General features: G+C 39.3%; 1 protein-coding gene across 1 annotated transcript in view; it reads right to left on the bottom strand.

Annotated features, from left to right (window-relative positions):
* Positions 1 to 24,919, bottom strand: part of RASGRP3 (RAS guanyl releasing protein 3) — an 84,451-nt gene that overhangs the window by 51,736 nt on the left and 7,796 nt on the right. Inside the window, exons 2-4 of the mRNA XM_018552895.1 lie at positions 9,940 to 10,106; positions 2,613 to 2,718; positions 992 to 1,054 (exon numbers count right to left, since the gene is read on the bottom strand). Of these exons, the coding sequence (XP_018408397.1) occupies positions 992 to 1,054; positions 2,613 to 2,718; positions 9,940 to 10,009 (239 nt within the window). The 5' untranslated portion in view covers positions 10,010 to 10,106. The remainder of the gene's footprint in view (positions 1 to 991; positions 1,055 to 2,612; positions 2,719 to 9,939; positions 10,107 to 24,919) is intronic.

The following is a 24,919-nucleotide window of genomic DNA, read 5'->3' as shown; positions in this document are numbered from 1 at the left end:
CTAAACAGTATTTATTTATCACTTTATTTATGATCCAATTTCCTATGGAAAAATATATTTTTACTGCATGTATATATTGAATCAAGATTTCAGGAATTTATATTCATTTGCAATATTTATATATATTTGTGTACACTATCATCTATTTATTTATATGTTAATTTATATTGCATGTTAGCACTTTGCATGTATTGCACTTTTATAATCAGTATTATATAGTTGCTACTGAGGTAGTGACTCATACTCTTATTCACAGGTTACATACATTGGCACCAAATCACCAATGAGAGGTAATTATTTATGCACATTTATTAGAAGTGCCCCTATATCACCTTAGAGTAGGCTCATTTAACCTGCTATAGATCCCTAGCGCTGCATACTCATTATCCCAATGACATGCCTTATAATGGACTGACTTCTATATGCTTGGTGGGTGCTGAGGTGATAGGAATGAGTTCCTTACTAAAGAATTTGAACCATTTGGGGAAATAATACAGAAATATCACATTTTACCTATTGCTTTCGAAACTGCATGATGTTTCAATTCAAACAGCATGAATCATCTATCAAATCATAGTACCTCTGATAGTAATGCTGAGGCTGTCAGTGGACTGTAATTTTGCCAGCAGTTTGGAATCTTTAATAAGGCACAGACTGATGTGCTGAGTGTCAAAATAAACCCCTGTAAAGAAGGCTCTTAGAAAAACAAAATGTAACTTTTGCTCTTGCATTACTCAGAAAAAGATGTGAACTTACTGGTGTCTGCATCAGTCAAAAGTACAGATATATAGGATTTTTTAATACAGTCATTTTAACAATCTCCTAACATATTGGTAATCACTTCTTATGACATTTATTGTGGATATAGTATTTTTTTTTTTATATATTTGTAGCCTATTGGCCTAAAAACTGAAAAGTAAATTCAAAGAACTGATCATGGAAGGTTTACATTCCTGAAACCATATTCAATGTTCTTGTTAAAAAATCTTACCGCATAAAATGACATGCCTTCAGTCGCAATATATCACAGTTTTCATCACTAGCATTTCGATACGTAAAAGGGTTAAAGAAAACATTTCGAAAATAGCTTAAATGTAAACTGCAAAATGCTAAATATGGACTCGATTTGATTGGTGAATTAAAATATGGAAAAATATAGAAACATTAAAGCATAATGACTGTACAAAACAGGTCCGAGATGCTTATATAAAAGACAGTAATGCAATACGTCAGAGTTCCACTTAAAATCATAAAACATTCAGATTTATAAGATATACAATAAACATTTCATTAAAACCCGCATATAAGATACTTTACAGTTATGGATTAGAGGCCATTTCATGCTTTGTGCACAAAAATTTAACAAAAAACAGACGTGGCCCACCATGTATTAAACCAACAAAAAGTAATTATACTGTAACTTACTTACAAATAAGTAATTATATATCCCAATATACTGTATATTCTTCTGCAGTAAGACAAAAAGTAGGTTAAGTAGAAATAGCTATCAACCACATGGCTGAAGCAGTCCTTTAGCACATATGTATAGCGGAGAAAGTGTCAAGAATCCAGCATACCTACAACTATGCAACTGTGTCCATCATTACCCTCCTGAGATTCGGCAACAGGTGAGGAGTCCATAAGAAAGAGAGACACGGATGTAAACCTCTAATTTGATTTTTGTTTCCCCACCACAATACTGCAGTCTATCAGCTTGTAGTGGGAGGTTAAAAAAGTGAAAATTGGTAGTCATATTCCACCTAAACAGGTCAACATAGGGCTAGAAGTTGTTTTCCTTAAATATTCACAAAACTGCTATATTGCAACATTTCTCCAGTGTACCAGTTTTATATATGATTTATAGTGGCCCTCTGACATACATACTTTGTATATTGGTATACTCTGAACTGTATGGATTAAGTACATCCTGAGCAAACATATAGGACTGCTACCAGCTTGGATCTTTGTATGAGCAAGTAAAATTTTCCATTTAAAATAGCTGATTCCTTTACATACAAAAATGTGCCACTTAATTCCTATCCCACCAAAAAATATAGGTACTGCAAATGAATATGGTTAATCATGACTTTATTTGTAGATCGGGCAATTACTCAACAAGATTATGAGGTGAAGAGGTGATGAGACCCAAAGCTGGTTGGAAATGTCTACTACTAAAGAAAAATACAATTATGTTTTTATATCTTTTGGTTTTACTAAAGCTTACAGAAATTGAGAAGACACCTGCAATGTGTACTATGTATATAACACCAGTTTAGGCAACATACTGCAGCGGCCATTCAATTGTCACCCACTGTGATGTATTATACATACAGTGTTAATTACTGTTTGTGTGTTTATTTTCTTATTATATGGACATTGATATTTGGGGGGGATTCTGACATTTAGGTTAAATTTCTCTTCTTGGAGCCCAGTATGCAAATTTTTTATTTGTGTCCACAGGTTAAAAAGGTTAAGAACCCCTGAATTAGGAAGTGGTACCATTCAGGTGCTTCATAATATGTAGGAAAAAAGTGAGTCTGTAGTTCGCTACACATAAGAAAAACACACTTGTTCTGCTGCATTTTGAACATTGCATCTTAACAAAAGGATATATTGAGAGAAGTTTTCCAGCAAGTTCAGTAGAAGACAAATACCATCGATGCATTAGCAAGACGATTCTTGGCAACAAATTGTTGTTATGCAGATTACCCTTCTGATCTATAAAAAGAAAAAGATGTCAGTTACATGAATAGTAAGCACATACAGCTATGTATCAACTGAATATTACTACTAAATTGCAATATAGACCCTTTAAGGAATTTTATGTCAACTTTGTCCCATTAATTGAGTATTTTATTTAGGTTATTAACAATGGGATTATAACCACAGAGCCAAAAATACAAGATATCACCTATTAAAATAAAGCTGTGAAGAGACAGACATGACACACTTCTGTATTCAGCTATGAAGTGAGAAAAGTTGTCCATAATTAGAATCAGGTGATGATTCCGTTGTGCTCTGCTCTCACTGAGTGTTGCATTGCATTGTACCATATTGTTTTATTTATACAGACCTGCTACCTGATACAGACTGACATGGTAGTGAGGTGCTTTTTCTGATATGTACCATATTTTCAGTTTTTAAAAGCATACCAGAGGCTTTTAAAGAAGTAAGGCATTTAAAAAGGGATGTGAAGGAAAGTGAAATGCTGCTTATTCTGTATAGAATGTGTTGTGAACATAAAGCTGGTAAATATGGTGACACAATGATGGTTTAGCTGTTTAGAATGTTCCTTACATAAGTTACACATATGCTTCTCTGAGTGCATATGTCGTTATTCAAAGGGAATGCTGATGGCAATAAGTAAACAGCTATTGAGTATATGTAAAGTGTAGCAGAGAATTGCTCGTCATATGTATATATTTTTGGGAACTCTGGGAGCAAAATAACTTGATGATGGGAGCAAACTAGCAAGCCACAGCAGAGAAGGAACAAAAACCTGAGAAGAGTGCAAGGCACACAAGAGAGAGAGAGTACAAAGTCAGGGGAGACAGACATTAGTATAGTGCGTCACCAGCTGGTAGTGAAGGGTTCTCAGGGTACAAAAACTGTGAACGCCTTGTCTTCACCAGAACTGTTGAAAGCAGTTAATAATTTGTTAACCAGGTTTATTCCTCTCCAGCTCTCCACCGTCTATTCATTAATATTTACAGTGGCGCTACCCCCCATCTCCCCCCCAAGAGTGTATTGTTTGCAAGGGCACTCCTGGGAGTGGGCATTGCTTTACAATCTAACCCTGGTATCAGACTGAGAGTGTTATTCACAAAGCTAGCCGAAGGATCAGCTGTAGATCTGGCTTATCCTTCGGCTACCTTTGGCTGCCTGAGCCCTTCGGTTCAGTAGAACTGAGGGACTCCTGTACGGGCTATTCACTATAGCCCGTACAGCTCCCGGAGCTGGCCGAGCGGCTCAGTCAAGCCGAAGTCATATGCCTCGGCTCGACTGAGCCGAATTGAAACCCGAAGCGGGCCGATTGGCCAGCCATTAGCTGGCCGAAAGCCTCGCAACTGACAGCTAGGCGGAGCCAGCTGTGATCCCACGGCTGGCTCCGTCCAGTTGCAATGACAGATCAGCATTCCCAGGTTGCCTGGGGACGCTGAACTGTCATTATACAATGACAACTTGGCAGAGACGGCCGTGACGTCACAGCCGGCTCCACCCAGTTGTTATTCATTGTCCGGGAACTGCTAGAAGACTCTAGCAGGTCCCAGCCAATAGGAAACAGTTGGGCGGAGCTAGACGTCACTGCTAGCTCTGCCCAATTGTTTCCTTCTTTCTTTAATTCTTTTTTTTATTTTTCCATTGATCTTTATTTTTTATTTTTTTAATGTTCTTTTTTTTATTTTTATTTTTTGGAAATCTTTATTTATTTTTTAAGATTTATCATTTATTTAACTTTTTTCTACTTTTTTTTCCTACTTTTTGCACTGTTTTTCTATTCTGCTCGGTACTACGGAGGTACCGAGCAGAATAGCTGAGCATGTTCGGCTGAACCAAAGCCAGCTGAAGCAAGCCGATGTACAGCTGATTTTAGCCATTGTACGGCTGAAATCAGCCGTACAAGCCTAAAGTGAATAGCCGAACAGCATTCGGCTCACTTCACTTAGGGTCGGTTGTTCACTCGGCTGCCTTTGGCAGCTTTGTGAATAACCCTCTGAGTTTCCTGTGAATTAACTTTTTAATTTGTAGGATTCAAGCCTAATAAAAAATTCATGAAAAAAATAGAGAGCCAGAAATGAGTCATGAAAATGTACACACATATACATCATCGCTGCACCTAATAAATACTAATCACCCAAACAGGTGGAAATGGAGTTTAAAGTAGATGTAACCCCTAATTGAAAGATATTTAATTTGATAAAGCAAAATATATCATACATACCTAATAAAATACTTGTTTCACCCTTTTTTATGTGACTATCCATGGCCTCTGTGCAGCCACTTCCTGTCTGCATACATGCACACCAGCGATGCCTGCACTACAGTTTTCAAGGCAGGTTTCCTGAGGGTGACAACCATGAACCATGCTTGCATGATATGTGTTGTAATAGCCAATTGTAAAAGTTATATTCTATTAAAATTCCATGTACCATGGTGACAACACAGGAGCACATTTTGGAGACAGCAACAAAGCATTGTCACCTTATAACAGGGCATGCCATAACATGGACTTTAATGGCATGATCAGGAGGTATTATTTTATTGATTGCTGAAGATTTAAAAAGACTGCAAATTACTTTTGAAATTTTACTAACATATTGAAATGTATATAAGATTTTCTCGGTTGGCTTTACATATATTTAAAGAGGATAAAGGTCTTAAAGCGGACCATTACCAATATCTTTAAAATAACAACAAACACAACTTTAGAAATGTTTAGTAAGACAATCTACAAACAAACTATTATCTTCTAGATAATTACTGGATTTGTATTCATTGCATACCATATTTCTCTTTTCTTCCCCAGTCTTCTGACAGTGGCCATGTTTACTAAGGACAGAATACTAGCTCTCCTTTCACTTCCTGGATTTCTGCCACATGTGACTAGACATGTGACCATACGCATCATCTCAGGGGAGGAAAATGCCTTTCCCTGTCATCTCATGAGATTACAGATGAGATTTCCCAGCAATGCTCTGCTGATGTAACCTTCCCAGGATGCAATATTTTGGCACGGTTACATAATTTGTGCCAAAGTGTAGCAGGTAGTTAAAAAAAATAAATTGTAAGAAACACAAATATGTTTGTTTTAGCTAATGAATGTAAGAAAATTTCATGCAGAGCTGTATGCTGATTTTTAATAAAAGGGGTTAAAGTTCAGCTTTAAGCAACACATTCAAGCTAATTGCTGCAAAAGGACTGCAAGCCAATAACTATTTACAGTATGTTGATCCAGTGATGTTTTAAAGAACTGGATGAACATGAATACCAAGCTTTGTAACTTCTAAATTACGGGTTCTCCTATCTTGCTAGGTACAAATTAAGGGTGATTGAGTGTATGGAATTGACAGAAGACAACTACTTAAAATGCACACATCACTGCATTCAAGTGGAGTAGAGTAGAACTATAGCCTTAGTGAAGACAATCCAATGCAAACACCAGAGTCACAAACGAGCCACAAGTAATAGAAACAAAATCTAATCATAAGCAGAACAATGCAGAAACAACCACACAACCACATACTGATTACAAACCACCTCACTTTTAGCTTTATTAATATGAACTATGATTTAAGTTACTGGTTAAAATGAAGCTGTGGCCAGGCTATGGGCATTCATCTATTTACAGTACATGAGCTTTAAAACAAATCACCACTGGCCTCTGTAACCGCAGGCACTGTGCAGCAATTTGCCCTTGAAGTGCCTCGCCTGTGCTTACATTAGAGACTAAAAGGCTGGAACAATACTAAGTCACTCCTAGACGTTGCAGCAAGTTGAGCTGAGCTAGCTTAAACAATTAATTCAGTGCTTCTGCTGTACTATTTGATTTGATTTTGCATTGTTCTTTTGGTGAATGGAAGGCAGGGGAGGATTGGGAACTTTTGACCTGGAATGCAAACACAGCCCACTGATCCTTTCCCAAAGGGCACATGTTTGTGCTGAACGTTACCTCAAAATGTACTATGGGGTCTATTCACTAAGCTGCTGAAAGCAGCCGAGTAAATAACTGACCCGAAGTGAAGTGAGACGAACGCTGTTCGGCTATTCACTTCAGGATTGTATGGCTGATTTCAGCTGTATATCGGCTGAAATCAGCCGTACATCGGCTTGCTTCGTGTGGCTTCGGGTCGGCTGAACATGCTCAGCATCTCATGGCTGGCTCTGGCCACTTGCAGAGACACATCAGCGTCCCCTGGTTACCAGGTAACCAGGGATGCTGATCTGTCATTACTCTCCCGGACGCTCCGGGAGTCTCCCGCTATTAGATAGCGGCTCCCGGCCGCTCGGGAGAGAAACACTTTCTCCCAGAAAGGTCAGAAAAAGAGAAAATATCCAGTGAACGGTAGTTGGGTGGAAAGAACTGCCTTGTTGATGTCAGAGGTCAGAGGAGAATGGGCAGACTGGTTCGAGACGATAGAAAGGCAACAGTAACTCAAATAACCACTCATTACAGCCAAGGTATGCAGAATACCATCTCTGAACGCACAACACGTCACAAAGAATTAAGGCAGTTCTGAAGGCAAAAGGGGGTCCAACCATGTACTAGGAAGGTGTACCTAATAAAGTGGCCGATGAGTTTATATCTAGACTGTCTGTATGCTAAAAAAGGGGATTATAAAGAATGAGGTATTTTGTGAGTTATGACCAAAAATGATAAATAAAATACTAGGCCCCCAACAAACAGAAATATCATCATTCAGCTTAGTTTATTTAACACAGTGTATCTTCTAATATTCAAAAAATATTAAAATAAAAAAGTTCAACCTGTGTCACACCCACCAAACTCCTCTTTTGCACATACTGCCATACTTTCTGCCCACCTCTACTTCACATACTCCTCAATGTCGTATCTTCCAAACTCTTTTTCAGCACATACTGCCTACTGTCGTACTGTCTTATTCTCCTTGCACCTTCCAGGTCTTCAATATTCCAGGGGTCTTTGACCCCATTCGAGATAAATCACCACATCTTTTGTGTCTGGACAGAAAGTGATGGGAAATCTCTCCAGATAACACATAGACTGCAAAAAAACCTTTTTTTTTAATAAAATCATTAGAAACTCCTGGAGACAACTTCCTCCCCCCATTTCTTCTGCTGCTGTCCTAAAATCTTTGAGACGATAAACTATTTTATGAAAAGTAAAATATATAATAGGTTGATAAAATGTTAAAAATATATAATGAAATACAAAGTGTATGTATAATATATATATATATAGATTGTAAGCCCTCAGGGGCAGGGCCCTCCTTACCATCTTGTCTTGAATTGTATTGTGATTGAAATGTCTGCCCTATATTGTAAAGCGCTGCGCAAACTGTTGGCGCTATATAAATCCTGTAGAATAATAATATATTAGGGATGCACCGATATCCGAGTATTTGGGCAAGTACTCGTACTCGCCCAAATGCTCCCATGCCTAGCACGAGTACTTCCGGTATCAGGAAGCCGGGCAGCGCGCCATTACACGCTGCTCGGTTTCATGATTGACCGGGAAGCGGCTCCATGCTCTCTCGTCACTTGTGACGAGAGAGCATGGCGCCGACTTCCCGGCCAATCAGGAAGCCGGGCAGCGTGTAATGACGCGCTGCCTGGCTTCCTGATTGGTCGGGAAGCTGGCCAATCAGGAAGCTGGCCTCGTGAGGTAAGGTTACCTTACCTTAGTATGTGCAGTTATTCTACCTTAGGTAGAATAACTCAGCAATAAGCCAACCACACCCTGGTTGCTAGCACCTAAAAGCGCTAAGTGGCCCGGGCGCGTTGCGGTGGCCCCAGCACCAGGAGTCTTGCCATGAGGGGGGGGGGCCCGTGCCCTGTGTCACCACTGGTGAGCCTGGTAAGGAGCGCACCCCTGGTTCCCTGACAAGCAGAGGCCATGCAGGCAGTTGACTTAGAAGAGGAAGCGGAGCTCCAAGGGTAAACTAAAGAAAATCATAACAGACAGCAAAATGAATCTCCATAGCGTAGTATGTTAAAGCGGACTTTCAATGAAATTAACTCTATAGCCCTCACAGGAAAACAATGCCCTAGGGGCAATGGAGCATTTACAGCATGCACTAATGGAAAGTGAACAAGCCTTGCAGCCTCTACCTTATGCCCGGGCCATAGGCAGAGGAAACAGACAACCACCTTAGAGAAAGGATGCTGAAGAGGCAAAGGATCAGGAGACCAGGAGTAAGTCTGTAGGTACGTCATCAAGCTCCACTCATCCTGGTGATGTCAGCAGGTTGAAACAAATTTCAGGGATACAAAATAGGGACTTTATAAGACTGAACTATAGGACTACTTACTGTCTTTTGAATACTGTATTTAAAAGCTAGAAGATAGCCCTATAGATCAGGTTGGAAGACTTTATCGATCAGTGCATGCCGTGAATGCTCCATTGCCATTTTTCAAATGTGAGTGCAACTGAGTTCATTTAATTAAAGTTAATTTTAACTTACTACAATATGGAGGTCTTTTGTACTGTCTCTCATTATGTTTTTCTAAAATTTGAGCTAAGTATTTATTCTATCACAAGTTTATCCAAAGCTAAAGAAAAAAAAATCCAAAAAGTTTTGGCTGGATTTAGGCTCAAGGTTATTACTTGTGCCCAAAGTCCAGCATCATCCAACAGGACAGGATTTACCACACTTGGAAAGCCCCAGCCTCATGTTGTCCATAGTAGAAAAAAAAGAACCCAAACAATGCCTTACAATAATAATGCATGTTGTGATAAACTTTATATTAGTCTCAATACTTTTTAATTCCATTAAGTCAAACTCCAGGCAAATGTTTTTTCTTTTTTGTTTTCGACAGACTGGGAAGGGTTAGAGTCTCTCTCATTTTTTTAGCTGTAAAGGGAGAAATTCACCCTTACTTACTGTCCCTATGAAAGTTGAGAAGATGATTGCTGACACTTTAACAGGAGTTGAGGGCAGATCTGCCAGTGGTATCATGTGAAAGGTAGGGAGATTACTCTCACTTCCTGTCATGTTTCTTGGATAGGAAATGAGAAAATAAAACAAGGTCATTGACAGCAGATGAAAACTTGACACAGAGGTGTTAACCCTTACAGACTGTAGAAAACAAAACAAGTGGCTGCAGTTACACTTTAAGTTCAAAAGCAGAACTTGCAAAATATATGTAACCCTGGCATGTAATTGAAACACAGTATTTCAGGAACAGTGCACTTAAATATTATCAGAGTTATAGTTATAGATAGAACGTTTTCAAACATACCAAACATATCAATGCACGTATACAAAAGTTCATCCAGTGTAGCTGCCTTCCGGTATGTAGCGGATCCCATGTTGACTGAGTCATCAATGATTCATTGTTCTCATGTAAACCATATTTCAGATGGGCTGTGCCTAATTTGCAACTTTCTTTAATGCGGTTTAGAAAATCTGTGGATACAACAATAAAAATGATTCCTGTACAATATATAAATATAGAAGTAAAAAGGACACACAACTAACTTTTAAACCAGGCAGCCATGCTACACAAAACACTATAAATATCAGAGATCCTGTCACCTGCCCTTTTTAGGACAGTATGTTTGAAGGCCACCCTTTTCTCAGCTTCACACCTTCCCCGACAATCCTTCTGTCATGGCTGAAACCACAAGATACCCTTTGAAGTTGGTGTCAGAACTTAGAGGAAGTGGTGATGACACTCTCTCTATCATGTAACATTGTTCAGGCCTATCGATTGGCTCACCTGGCCCAAGCGTTTTATTATTAGAGGGGGTCACATGCTTTTCTATAAGGTATTGGGTATTTTGCAACAGGGTCATTGATACTCGTGAGGAGCGAAGGCTGACCTGTGTAGTCTCATCCAATAAAAGAGCTACAGTAGCTCAGATTGTTGAAAAAGTTAATGCTGGTTCCAATAGAAAGGTGTCTGAACACACAGTGCATCACAGTTTGTTGCATATGGGATTGCGTGGCCGCAGAACAGTCAGGGCCCATGCTGACCTGTGTCTACCACCAAAACTGCCTACAATGGGCACGTGAGCATCAGAGCTGCACCACGGAGCAATGGAAGAAGGTGGCCTGGTCTGATGAATCACATTTTCTTTTACATCATGTGGTTAGCAGGGTTCGAGATGTTGACTTGGCCTCCAAATTCTTCAGATCTCAATTGAATCGAGCATATGTGGGCTATGCTAGAAAAACAAGTCTGATCCATGGAGTGCCAACCTCGTAACTTACAGGACTTAAATGATCTCCTACCGGCGGCTTGATTCCAGATACCACAGCATACCTTCAGAGGTCTAGTGGAGTCCATGCCGTGACAGATCAGGGCTGTTTTGGCAGCAAAAGGGGGACCTAATCAATCTTAGGAGGGTGGTCATAATGTTATGGCTGATTGGTGTATTTGTACATTTGGATAATTTAACTGTTTATTTAATTTTTTGTTTAGAGTTCTACATTAATAGTACAAGTGCAAACATATTACAGAAGCTCTACATTATTATGTCTTTAAAACATTACATAAAACTTCCTTTGTTCTATACTTCCAGCATTTCTGAATAAGCTAACGCAAGATAAATGTTTTAAAGTTGCCTTTACTATTATAAATAATAGCGTTTCTGTCAGCTTATATTGAAATAATTGCTATAACATGTCATTACTCTGGTTACTTGCAGAGAAGAAGCATTTATGTTTTAGAATGGCGCTGTAAAATAATGAATCCAGCTTCATGTAATCATACCTTTAATTGAACATTTTTGTTTAACAGATTAGCAAAATAACTGTGTATAAAGAAAATGTGCTTCATTTGAAATCAATGTACCGGACACTATGTCCTTATTACACTAAAGTGCGCAAAAATTGTTTCATAAACTTGAAGACAGGTTTAAAATTAAAGTGATATTAAAGTAAACATATTTTTAAGCTATTTCAAATACTGTTGAAATCACTTACAATGGATGCTGCTCCTTGATGTTTAAGTTTTAGCTTCCTGCAGAATCATCTGGTCCCCAGTGCACTAGGTTGGCTACTTTCCCTTGCAGGGTCCTATGAAGCCACCCTTGTGTGTGCTAGTAAGCTGTGTGTTTCTCCACAAACACACAGGCACAGCGGGGCAAAACCCTCCCAGTTCCCCACTCCTCCTTCCTCCCTCCTCCCTTTTCCAAGCTAGTAGATGGACAGCTGTTGGAGACTGCTCTGTCTCATGTGATTTTCTACCAGACAGGAAGTTCAGAAAAGCTGAGCTAAAAGAGTTGGAGCCAACTGTTTGGAAACATGTTGACTGTGAGTGCTTGGGCAAAAATTTTAAGAAATACTTTGCTGGACAATGTAAATTTGCTTGATCTGAATTCATTTTTTAGAAAATGTTTGAAAGTTTAATACTTCTTTAAGGCTTGCTACACACATTACAATGTTTCTATAATAGATTTACTATCAACCAAACAACCATTTTAAACATTTAGGTAGGCCCTCGTATTGCATAGCTGTACATGTACTAGTAGGAGCGAGAAGGGTACACAGTTTCCACTTCATCTTCTAAAATGAACAGTAGCCCAGTGCTGGCTGACATACATCCAGCAATTAATAGTGTATATCAATATAGAAAGGGATCTTCATGGTTTTTTTTTTAAACCAGCCTGTATGCTTGTAGCTTTGGGTTGATATTATGTTTGGAGATAGGCTTAATTTCTTTGGTTTAAAAAAAAACCAAACAGGAATCTGATCTTGGTTTGATAATCTGACAGATCCTGTAAAATCTGGGTTAGAGCAGGTTATTGATAATTGTGATATTATCAATATTAAGTTAATTATATGACCTTCAACTAGACATGTGCGCTGGCACAAAATTTGTTTTGTTTCATTTAGTTTTCATTCGGATTTTTCGTTATTCCGTTTTTCGGGATTCGGGTCCGAAGGTTTCGGGATTCAGATGAATTATGAATTTTCGTTAGCGGTAGTATGTACAGATTTTCATTATGAACGAATGTTCATTGCAGAAAAGTGAGATTAGACAAAATAAAAAAAAGTCAGCAGAAGAAAAAACACTGGCCTGGTATGGCGCAGGGACCGGGGGCACTCAATCGTCCCCTTCCCTTTCCTGCTATGCTGGGAAGGTGCGTGGATAAAGGGTCTGGTAGGAATTTTAGGGGGACCCCACATTTTCCCCCTCATTTTTGGGGGGTGGGGATCCCCCTTAAAACTCCTACCAGACCTTAATGGACTGGTATGACTTTTGGTAGGAACCACACGCACTTTTTTTTTATTTTTAACCTGGGGGATTCCTCCTAACATTCCTACCAGACCTATTGGTCCCAATTGGGGGGGGGATTGTTTTTCTGTTGTCTAATGTCACTTTACTGCAACGAAAATGTGTTCATAACATATATGACGGAATGTTCATCTATGAGCATTGTATGTTCATCTATGTATAACGGAAATTCGTACAAACTACCGCTAACGAAAACTCTGATTTTGTTTCTTTAAAGTTGATGCTTTACACAATAAAACGTAATTCGGGGAAGAAATTTGGATGCATCCGAAATTTTCGTTATCGGAAATTCGCTTGCATCCGTTATTTCTGTCATTCCGAAAATTCATCCGAGAAACAAATCTTTTCCGAAATGAATCGCACATGTCTACCTTCAACAGCAGATGTTGTTCCTGAAGATCTCTCTTCGGGAACAACAGATGTAAGTGTCATTAACATTTTTGATCAGCAGAAGTTGAGTTCAGCACTGTAGTTTTTGGTGCTGATTTAGATCGTTCTTTACTTTTGAAATGTTGAAAATGATTTATCTACGTAGGATGCATGTCTCCTATTTTAACAAATGCCCCTTTAGAGACACTAGAAAATAGCTGGTGAAAATGGGAATGTTGATTGGTTGAAAAAGTTCTGAGGCCACAAACTATACCAGACATCATTATAATCCAACCATTATATTTATAACACACATATGTAGTCAAATATATTCTCAGGAAGGTACAGTATAAGATAATACATTATTTTAAGATGTGTTTTAATTAGTCTAAATAAAATACCACATTAGCCATTGGCTTTCTTACACAACAATTCTATCTAACCAAAAGCTTGCATTATAGTTATATTTATACTTCTGAAATGAGCTTCATGTTTCATTTGTCATACTTTAATGCTCTTGTACAGATGGCATTCAAAACAATGAAATCACATCATGCAGCATCTGATGTGGAGTGGTAAAAGCTTGCATGCCTTTTTTTAGGTCTGAAATACTCTTCTAGGAACTAAAAGACATGTAAACCTTAATGACAATAGTATGGATTTTCTTAGAGCCCTTTCACACAGGCTTTTTGATCAGGTCCACCTGTCAGTTTTTCAGGCGGACCTGGTCGGAAAGCCCAATGTTAATCTATGGGCAGCCGGATCTAAATGGATGGGTGTTCCTTTACATCCAGTTACCCCCGGCTCTGGCCAGGTCCATAAAAACAAATGGATCAGTGTTCTGTTTCAATGGACCTGATCATGCTGAATTGGGGGTAAGCTGATGTAAGCAGACACAAATTCATTTACATCTGATTCCCCACAGACCAACATGAATCCCGTAATTTCAGCAGGGCACCTGTGCATAGACCTCATCATTGGACCATGGGAAAGGAGCCTAAGGCCTCATTCACATGAGCTTTTCGTGACCACATCTGTCCTGGGCTGTTCACCTGTGCCTAGCAGCATGTAACTGCTGGATGTGTGGACACATGCTAACAGCAGGGGACAGCTGCGGCTCTAGTCAGCCTTTCATTGCTTTGTACAGGCTGAGCACCCACAGCTGTCTGAAACCTCATGTAATTCCAGTTACCAGAATCCCCAGAATCTTGCCACATGTGGGCACTAAGCCCATGTGAGTGAGGTCCGTAGTTTAGACTGTGATCTAACAATGCATAAATCCAAATATTAACTTATATTACACTGTATTTCTGTGCATTCACAGGCATACTCATAGCCAGAAATGTTATATATAATTTTACACAAAACACTATGCTCCTTTTCAACAGCAAATTGTAAAAGTGGTATTAACAGACCAATGATGTTAAGTGAGTACTGCCATCTTCCCAAAAGGAAAAATTTTACTTTTTTTCTTTTTAATCCCTCTTAATTTTTTCTTTTTGCATCATTAAATTAGTATAGTTAGATTGTGCTTTGAATGTTTAAATTAACTGATCCCTATGTTTATGATGTCTTTTTGCAATTGTGGCTGGAGTTTTTCAGTGGTATTCATGCCTTCACACAAGGGTCTCCCATGTTGAAAAAGTTCTGAATACAATATAAACACGCAATAGCCAATAACCAAAAACTTTTATTGATGAAGTAGGTACATCCTACCTTTGCCCAAGTCACCACTGCTACAAGCTTGCTCTCATGATGGACTACAATCTCTATAAAAAAATTGTAAACTAAACATGAGATTATAGTCTATCATGGGAGCGAGCTTGGAGTTGTGGCTACAACTCCAAGCTTTACTTCCTGGAACTCTGGATGAAACAGGATGAAACTGTTTGCCCACTCCTCAGGCCGTTTTCTATGCACATCATTTCTTAAACACTCTAATAAGCCCTTACAATATTCAGAGTTCACTGTAGTGTTCCTGAGTACAGGGTACTCGGTAGTGTTCCTTGGGTCTTTAATGTCTTCAACCAATTCACAACCATTATGAAATTGCTCGAACCATTTGTAAACCCATTTCCCAGCAACACCATAAGCCAATTTTAAGTTTTTCATGGTAATGCGTTCTTCGTGATCCATGATTTAGGGCACACTTTAAAACACACCTTCTTTCAACCGTAGCTTACAACTGACTGACTGCACCGGACAAGTTGAAATTGTCACACACTGTTACTGAGGTTCGACGTGCTGCTTCGCGTATTGAAAATCCCTGCCTTTCCGTTGGATGGAACTCAGCAGTAGCATTCACCGTATTTTTTGATCACACCTCATATAAGTTAGTAGTATTGTGCATAGTTAAGGCTCTAAGTCATGGAAAATTCTGGATTTCACTAATGGTTTTTTTCCATTAAAGGAAAGAATAAACAAAACTGAACAAGAATTAGTGCAAGTTCCTCTTTTAAAGTAGTGTTATGTTTCCAAGCTAGTTCTCATTTCCGCAAACAAATCAATGATATAGTTACAATGCAGTATCACTTCAGTTCTCCCTTTAAATGGTTTATTATATAAGGCATCAATTAACAGTTTTATATGCCAGGTCACTTAAAGAGAGTTCTACTTTTCAGTAACAATACAAGCACTTTCTTTCAAATATTTGGCTTATGTCATTAGACAGGATTTGGCTGGATGCCTAGGCCTTTCCGTGTGCAATAACTACTGTTAGTACGTATACTGCAGTGCTGTTTTTGTTTTTGACCTAGCTAAAAGTGATCCTAAGTTTTCCTGTTTTTACAGCATTATGCAGATTACATTTATTTTTAACAAACATTATCCCAGCTTGAGGTTTCTCAGATATCTATTTATTTCAAGGTATGCTCCACTGAAAGTACAGGTTTGCCCGTTTAGAAACACTTCTAACATTTCTACTGAAAACTATCTATAATGATGAATTTAATTGAAGTGTATGCAAATCCTAATAATACATTTCTCTTGTTTGCTCTCTTTTGGTCTGTCAAATATACCATTCAAAGCATTTTGTTATATATGTTCAGCAAAAAAAAAACCTGTTGATCCTGCCAAAAATCCAGAGAGCTGGTAACTTCCTGTGCTCTATGTCTCTCCCTTACTGAAATTTCAAGCCTTTCTCAGTCTACCCCTGTGAGCTACAGAACACCACCCCTATGTTATAGGGATGATAATGATGATAATGGGAGAGTTCTGTAGTACAAATCAGGTACAACCAGCCTAGGGTGACAACACTGCTCCTCCATAAGTAAAATTAGTTACCATTGTCACCCTAGGACAAGCCATGTAAAACCATAAGTCACCCTAGGACAAGAAATGTAAAAAATAAATGCAGCCACCACATCTGGTACTGGTAAGATATACAATTTTTGTTCTTGGATTTAGATACACTTTATTACCATCTAGTCATCTAGAACCTTTTTAAGGTTCTACATTACTTGCTATGTTTATTCACACATGTAATGGCTTTTGCCTCTCTTCTTATCAACTCTCCATTGTTTTCTCTATATTTTGGACCCAAAGTGCTCAGCCATGCCCACATAGAGGTTTATGTATGAAAAGTTTTCTAACAAAAACACTTCTTGTTGCCCATGGCAACCAATAAGAGTCCTTGTTTCATGTTTAATTCTGAACTGCAGAAATGACAGACTAATGATTGGTTTCTATGCAGAAAAACAATTTATTTTCTACTATTGTACAGTGAGGATTATCATGCTTTAGGAAGTGAAATAACAGAGTTGTGAGAAAAGATAAACAGACTTTTATCCATAATTCAGAGATATGCACATTAAAGGGGGGTCAGTCACACTTCAAAGAAAGTAGGAAAGGCCATAGAAAAATAAAACACCTATACACTTTCTGCAGACAAATACAAAGATATAATGAGAAATATGACAATATATATGTGAGGAGCCGGAAACCTTTTGAGCGTAGTGTGCTGAAAAATGAAAGAAAATAAGAGTGTCAGCTATATAAAGCAAAATGTTTTTGGGGTGCTATAAAGTAGATTCAGAAATAACAACTGGCAACATTGGTGCTAGTGTCTGCAATGATAACCACCAGCATTGGTGCCAGTGTCTGCTATGATAACCCCCAGCATTGGTGCCAGTGACTGCAATGAAAACCCCCATACTGGTGCGATTGTCAGCAATGATAACCCCCAGCATTGTTGCCAGTGACTGCAATGATAACCCCCAGCACTGGTGCTAATGTCTGCAATGATAACCCCCAGCACTGGTGCCAGTGTCTGCAATGATAACCCTCAGCATTTGCGTCAGTGACTGCAATAACATACCTCTCTATTTGTAGACTTTCAGGAGGGGCAACCTGGATAAAAGATAATGTGGCGCACACAGCGTGCCATGACAAAAAGTGGGTGTGGCTACATAGAGCTGAATATTGGGTGTGATCTAAAGGGGTTTAGTACCCATGCAGAAATTGGCCGTCTTCTCATAGTGCATACATACTGTAAGCCTTACAACAAGGGTAGGCAACATATTTGCAAAATAAAACCATTTCCCTTTTCCCTTTCTTTTCCTCTCCTTCATGCCAACTTTCATCTTCTTTTCATTTCTGAGGTCTTCACCTTAAACTAAAAGTTGACCCCCATCACCACTCCCACTTCTCACACACCCTCACAAGCAATAATGGAACACTTGGTCTAATGTTATGTATATTTGTTGGGTAGATTAAATTCCAAATCTTGAGGAATAATGACTCTTATCTATATGTGTTTTCCATTTTAGTAACTAAGGCTGATTCAAACTGAAATAACCAATACATAACTGTTTTAGGAATAGATATAAAAGGGTGTTAGAAATGCATTAATATGAACAGTATTATGTATATATTTGAGACCAGGATCTTGAAAACTCTTACAGCCTATGACTTGGCTTGTGTGGAGCAGAAGGTTGCTGGTTACATAGAGGTTATACGAGAGGATTGAGAGATATAGGAACCTGCTTTCTGGTAGGTGTTGGTGGAATGAAACACAAAAAAAGCCTCCCTTCCTGTGGTACAGTCTGTCCATACTCAAGTAATTCCTAGGGGAGTTCCAGACAATCTTGCCAGGTACTTTCACAAGTGAAGGATATGACTATGGAGATTCAGTCTCAAAATTAGATGTATGAATGGTCAAGGAACTGATATGTCAAGGAAACACATGAGTCTGCTCTTCCAGATAACTGTGCTCCCCTTCTCTTAAAAAGAAGCATTAAAAAGAATTTGTTACATGCTAAAGAAGTCCTGAAAAACCTGATTGCCTTTGTTTTCATACCTTGGCCACAAAGGACACTGTTTGTGGATTAGGTCAGAGAGGCCCGGGGGGCAATTGCCACCCTGCCCCCCGGCCCAGTCCGCCCCTGGGATGTGGGGATAATGCAGTAGACAGATAGATCACAGACACAACATTATGAATGTCAGTTCAGGAGCTGCATAATAGCTTCTCTCCAATAGCAAGGAACGTAGGTAAAAATGTTAATGTATTGTGTTTACATGGAAAATATTTTGTTGTGGTATATAGTACATGACTGAATGTTTTCTTTTAATCACTGTGCAAGAAAATTTTCTCATAGCTTAGTGAATGTGGTGAAAATTCACTTTGCAAAGGATACCCAATTATGTGCAAGGGAGGGGAAAAAAAACAATATTTATGCTTGTGCATGATTGGATGATGGAAGTCAGCAAAGCTTCACCTCATTCACTAAGCTAAGGGAAAATTTCCTTGCAAAGTGAAACTTTCTTTACAGAATGAACAGCCTGTTTGCTTTTAGTAAACACATTCAATTGAGTGTTTACTGTGTCTGAATTAGCATGTCACCCAATAAGTTTATTCTTGGTTTATTAAAAAAAATTGGGAAAAATACTTAAAGTGATATTAAAGCCTATTTTTTTAATTTCTCCTTTAAGGAGACCCTCTTTTTCTAGTGGCTCCCCGCAGCGCTTTTCCCCCCACCCCCTGCACGGGTGCCACCATCGTTCTGGTAGAGGCACCCATGCACACTCGTGCCTGCTTGTTTCCGCAGTGGCTGTGTGCGTCCACCCCTTCCCTCTTTGATTGATGGCAGAAGGAGCATATGGCTCCTCATCCATCAGTATCCTCCCCCCGCAACCCGGAAGTTCGGGTAAAAAAAGTGCTGGGCCATTTTTACCCTAATGCAGAGAATGCATTAAGGTAAAAAACGTCCAGGCCTTAATACAGGGGTGCCAAGTAGGTCGATCACGATCTACCAGTTGATCGCAAAACTATTTCTGGTACATCGTGATTGCTAGTTCAATTTGGCTGCTCCGTTTTTGGCACGTTCTGCTCTTCCTAACCGTAGCTAGTACTGTTTGCAGTACTCACGTTTAGCATGTCTATATAGATTACTAGACCTGGAAATTTTCAATGTAATTATTGTGATTGCTGTAAACCTTTACATGGTATACTATTACTGTTTACCATTACACTTAGGGTATGTCTAGAACCAAATGATTTTTGTTTTGGATAAAGTTGGGGGCTTCTTCCTATTTATTGGTCCTCATGGCCAGGGCCGGATTTCCCACAAGGCCAACCAAGGCCCGGCCTTGGGGCAGCAGGGAGTAGAGGAGCAGCAGGGGTGTGGAATTTCTATCTCCCGATGCTCGCGACGTGCAGTTCTGGGCACTGGGTGGGTAGCTGTCTTCTACATTTAGCACTGCTTTGGGCAAGCAGTGCTAAATGTACAGTGGGGAAGCCGCCGCTTGTTTTGTATAAGTGATCCTGGCGATGTAAACGTGAGCTTGATTAAATGTAATTAAATTTTACATTTTGAAAGGTTGGAAAGTATTAAGCAGTGTATAAAGCAAGATTTATGATATTAGCAGCATGTTCAATTCCAATATTTGAGGGTTATTTAAAAAACCTTAACTATATATTTTAAAAAATAAAATATTTATTTATAATATACATTTCATATAAGATATTCAAGCTTTTTCAAACCTCTGCACACAACACACACAAAAGAAAACATAGCCATTGGTACAATTAAAATAACAGGAACTGCTCTAAACCTCTAATGGAGGATCGGGGACAATGGCTTGAGCTAAACTTCTGAAGAGGATGTATATGCAACACAATCACAACCATTAATGTGAAACCTTTACCTTATCTGTTGGGGATTGTTTCTAATATCATAAAGCCTTATTTATACAACATCTTCTGCTTCCTGCAATTTGTAGGCATCATAATAAATAACATAAGTAATTGCTTTGTTAGTCCTAGATATTATTGATACCAAAGGATCAGCATATTGCCTGGCTTTTAACATTTTCAGGAAAGGTTGGCAAATGCAGCCCATAAATACAGTATATGGCCAGAAGTTTGTGGAAACCTGACCATGACACCTATTGTTAGACCTCCAATTGTAAAAATATGAGCAATAATATGGAGTTGACTCCTATAACAGTCTCTACTGGACAGACAGACAGACAGTCTCAGACAGTCTCATGTCTGTGGGAGGTTGTGCCCATTCAGCCAAAAGAGCATTTGTGAGGTCAGGTACTAAGGTTCGATGAGAAAATCTTGCTCGCAATCGGCCTTCCTATTCACACTTGTCTTAACCACCTCCCGTCCATGACTTTTACTGAACGGCCGGATGGGAGTCTTGTAGGAGCGGGAGGGCGTCTTAAGATGTCCTGCCCCTCCCCCCGCTCGTGCGCGGCACTCAGCATGCACATGAGTGGGAAACTGTTAGCAATGCATTCAGTGTCACTCTCTGGTTACAGATGCCGGTGAGAAGCTGATGAAACAGATCTCTGCTTCATCAGCTTTTTTGGGGTTCCCTAGGTGACATTAGGGGTCTTAGAGACCCCTGTTGTCTCCATAAAAATGACCTGTCATGTGAATTGGATATCACATAGGGATTTCTCAGTCCCCTATGTGATAGCAATAAAGTTAAGTGTAAAAAAATTAAAAAAATGAAAGCATAAAAAAATAAAGAAGCTAAAAAAATAGTCACAAATAATTTTTTTTTTAACATAACACAAAAGAAATGTTCAAGTCTATGTACGAAAACGACGATTGCGCCCATTACGCCGCACATGTTACATATCGCCACGAACGTCGGAATGAGAGCAATCATTTTAGGGCCATTAATTACTGATAGAATTAAACTGATGAGCGGTAAGAGCTTTTAAAGTATCGCCTATGGCCAATTTTGGGTGTGGTAGTTTTCTGCGATTTCGCGGGCATGCACAATTTTAAAGCTTGACATGTTTGGTGTCTATTTACCTGACGTGACCACATCTTTTATATTCTACCAAAAAATTGGGGTGATAATAAATGTTTCATAACCTTTCATAGGGAAACACATTTTTTTTACAAAATTTAGGGTACTTTTTTTGTTACATAGTAAAAAATAAAAAACCCAGTGGTGATTGAATACCACCAAAAGAAAACTCTTGTGTCCCCAAAATATGGTATAAAATTTGTTTCAGTGCAGCGTTGCATGACTAAATGTCAAAGTACCGCAGCGCTCAACACTGAAAAATGGCCTGGCCAGGAAGGGGGTTTAACACCGTGGACTTCAAGTGGTTAGATATCTTTGTACTGTATGCTGCAGCATAAACAGAAAGCTTCACTGGAAACACCCGAACTTAAAGTGACTCTAAACTCAGGAGTTAGACCTTATAAATACATTCAAGGACCTTAACTTTTAATAATACTTTATCTTTTATGTGCCTCACTAAGCTGTAGATCCTCAAATCATCTCTGAATTCATGCTGACACTGTCCTTCCTTCTGGAGGGTGGCTACATTTGTTTCCCATGGCCCCTGTGTGTGTTGTAAAGTAGTCACTGCTCCAAGCTCACTCCTGTGATAGACTACAATCTCACGTTTAGTCAGGGGCGTCCTGAGGTCAGGTGTCACCCAGAGCGAATACCGGGTGACATCCCGCTGTGACATAATTGCGCATGCGCGTGACATCACCACACGCGTGCGCGATGACCTTATTGATACTTGGTGATGGATGCTGGCAGAGGGAGAAGGGGATGTTCACCCGGCAGGATAACATATGCCGCAGGGTCTATTTCATGAAACTGTCGGGCTCTCGTTCCATGACCACATGCCCGACTTTTCAGAAAGGTGACACCCGGATGCGGGTCGCACCGCTCTTGTGACACCATTGCATTTAGTTTGACAAATTTGTATTTAAATTATAGTCTATTAACGGAACGAATTTGGATGATTTGAGGTGCTACAGCCGAGTGATGCACAAATAAGCTACATTTTTGTTAATAGTTAAAGTACTTGAATGCATTTTTTATATTTAAGATTAACTCCTGAGTTTAGTGTCATTTTAATAATTTGATAGGGTGTCCAATACCCAATTGTGAAAACATTTTGTACCACATAATAAATGTAAATCTAAAATGAACATATAAAACAAATTAGCATATTAAACCCAATGTAAATCATTGTCAGGGCAAAAAAAACATATGCAATACATCTCTGCAATACATACACTACCTCATGATATATCAGAATATATTTCAGAAAAATACCAGTCGATCTGTCAAAAATGCACTAGCTCCTAAAGCTGGCCATACACTGTTATATTTTTTTCATTTAGATTGCGGACTGAATGAAAAATATATAACAGGTTCCTCCATTCATGCTTACGAGCATGGATGGAGGAATCCCCCGCTCTTCCCTTTGTATTCTTTGTATTCTGACAGCGGCCACCAGCTGCTGTCAGAATACCGGAACAGAGCTTGCAAACTCCGCTTGGCCGAAATTTTCCAAATGGCTCCTTTGATCTTCTGATCAAGGAATGTTGGCCGGAAGGGTGCGAGCAGGGGTACCCACTGTGCAAATTTCAGCAGGTTCATCAACAACCAGCTGAAATTTACATAGTGTATGGCCGGCTTAAAGTCCATTTCCACCTTTGCAAGTGCTTTACATTTATTGTTGTAATAAAGAGGTGCAGTGATGATGTATACATGTGCACATTTTCATGACTGACATTTTAGGCTTTCCTCTGCTTTCTAATGAACTTTTTATTAGGTTAAGCCTAAAAATTCAACATTCTCTCCACAGGAAAATCAGACAGACACCAGGGTCGGATGGTATTTAGGCTTTAAACAGCTCTCCCCCTCCCTGTTATTCATTGTAACATGATCAATGAACAGCAGCTCTGCCTTTGCATACAATACATTGTATGAGGGGGGCGGGGGCTGCCACTCTGAATGCTAATGAATGGGAGTAGTGAGAAAGCTTGCAAAACAGAGGCAGACATTTTTACATGAGGAGATGAAGAGGAAAGCTAACAAAAAAGTAAGTTTGTGAGTTCATACACAGCAGCTGCGTTGCATATACACTTGGTGGACACTGCTGACTATATTTGTTTTAAGAATACCTCTGCAAAAGTGTAAATGGCCTTTAAGTCCATTTGTGGTCTGACAATTGACAGTATTTTTGTGGACTGAGTGGTGTCAACCCTGCCCAGTTTTTTCCTAACTACTCAAATCTACACCTATGCCATTCTCCACAACATAGAGACTAATCATTTTGTAGTCCCAAGATTAAAACTAGGAGGGCTAATTATACTCCTTGAGACAACCAAACACTTTCAGTTGTACCAAAAGGCATCAAACAAGAGAAGCTCATTGCTGGGCTTTACATATACTTTAAGGAAATTAAGTTATGTCACAGCTGCTATCTCAAGAAAGAAACAATAACTGGCACCAAATTAATAATAACTTGGTTGCCTGGACCCCAAAGGTCCTGTTCACAATAGTACTACTACCAAAAATTGTCCCCTCTATTGACTGGTCAGCACAACGCAGATTGTAAAGTTGCATGAAGCTCTACATACATCCTTAAATGCAGTTTTAAATGCAAACAGTTTGGTACTTGAATTAAACTTGGTATCAGCTTCTTGCTTCTACGGTAGACCTGGTGGAGGGAGAAGGAGCCCAAGAAGACAAACAGTTGTGCTGAAGTCCTTATGTGCTAACAAGGAACAAACAGTAGTAGGAGAAAGGAAGATGAACACACCAGTCTGCACTTCTACTTTTATTGTTTCATCACAGAATGCAGGAAGGATTAGAACTGTGTTACTGAACAGCAGCAAAGGAAAATCAGGTCTCCTTCTCTGCCAGACAAGGCTCTGCTGAGTGATAGAGCTCTGTAAAACATAGAACTGGATGGACAAAAGTCCTTAGGCAGGTAAATCAGCTCCTTATATGTACCTCATCTGTATATTTAGCTGTTTGCCTGAAGTTGCCCGGAGTAAATACTCTTCTCAAGGAAGAAAAAAAAAATGAAAAACAACTTAAAGTGACATTAAAAGATACATTTTTTTTCCCTCCCCCCAATGTTAATGTCAGCACTTACCTTAAATGATGTCTCTTAATCCGATCTTCTTCTTTTTCCTGATGTTTTCATCTGTCCCTCCAGAGGTGCGGCGGCTCTCCGATCCAGCGCTGACTCCTCTCTGCTTGCAGGCACTTCCGATCCAGCAGTGTCCGCAGGCGGGTGCACGCGTCCATAGACTTACCTTACGTCTCTGCTCGTCTCCCAGCCGAGAATCGGAACTGCGCATGCGCCCGCCCCAAGATCCTTTGCG

This window comes from Nanorana parkeri, unplaced genomic scaffold (genome assembly GCF_000935625.1).
Source record: "Nanorana parkeri isolate BGI_ZX_2015 unplaced genomic scaffold, ASM93562v1 scaffold100, whole genome shotgun sequence".
In the NCBI taxonomy this organism is placed as follows: domain Eukaryota; kingdom Metazoa; phylum Chordata; class Amphibia; order Anura; family Dicroglossidae; genus Nanorana; species Nanorana parkeri.
Note: the sequence above shows the minus strand (reverse complement) of the source record. Positions and strands in the feature narration are given on the sequence as shown.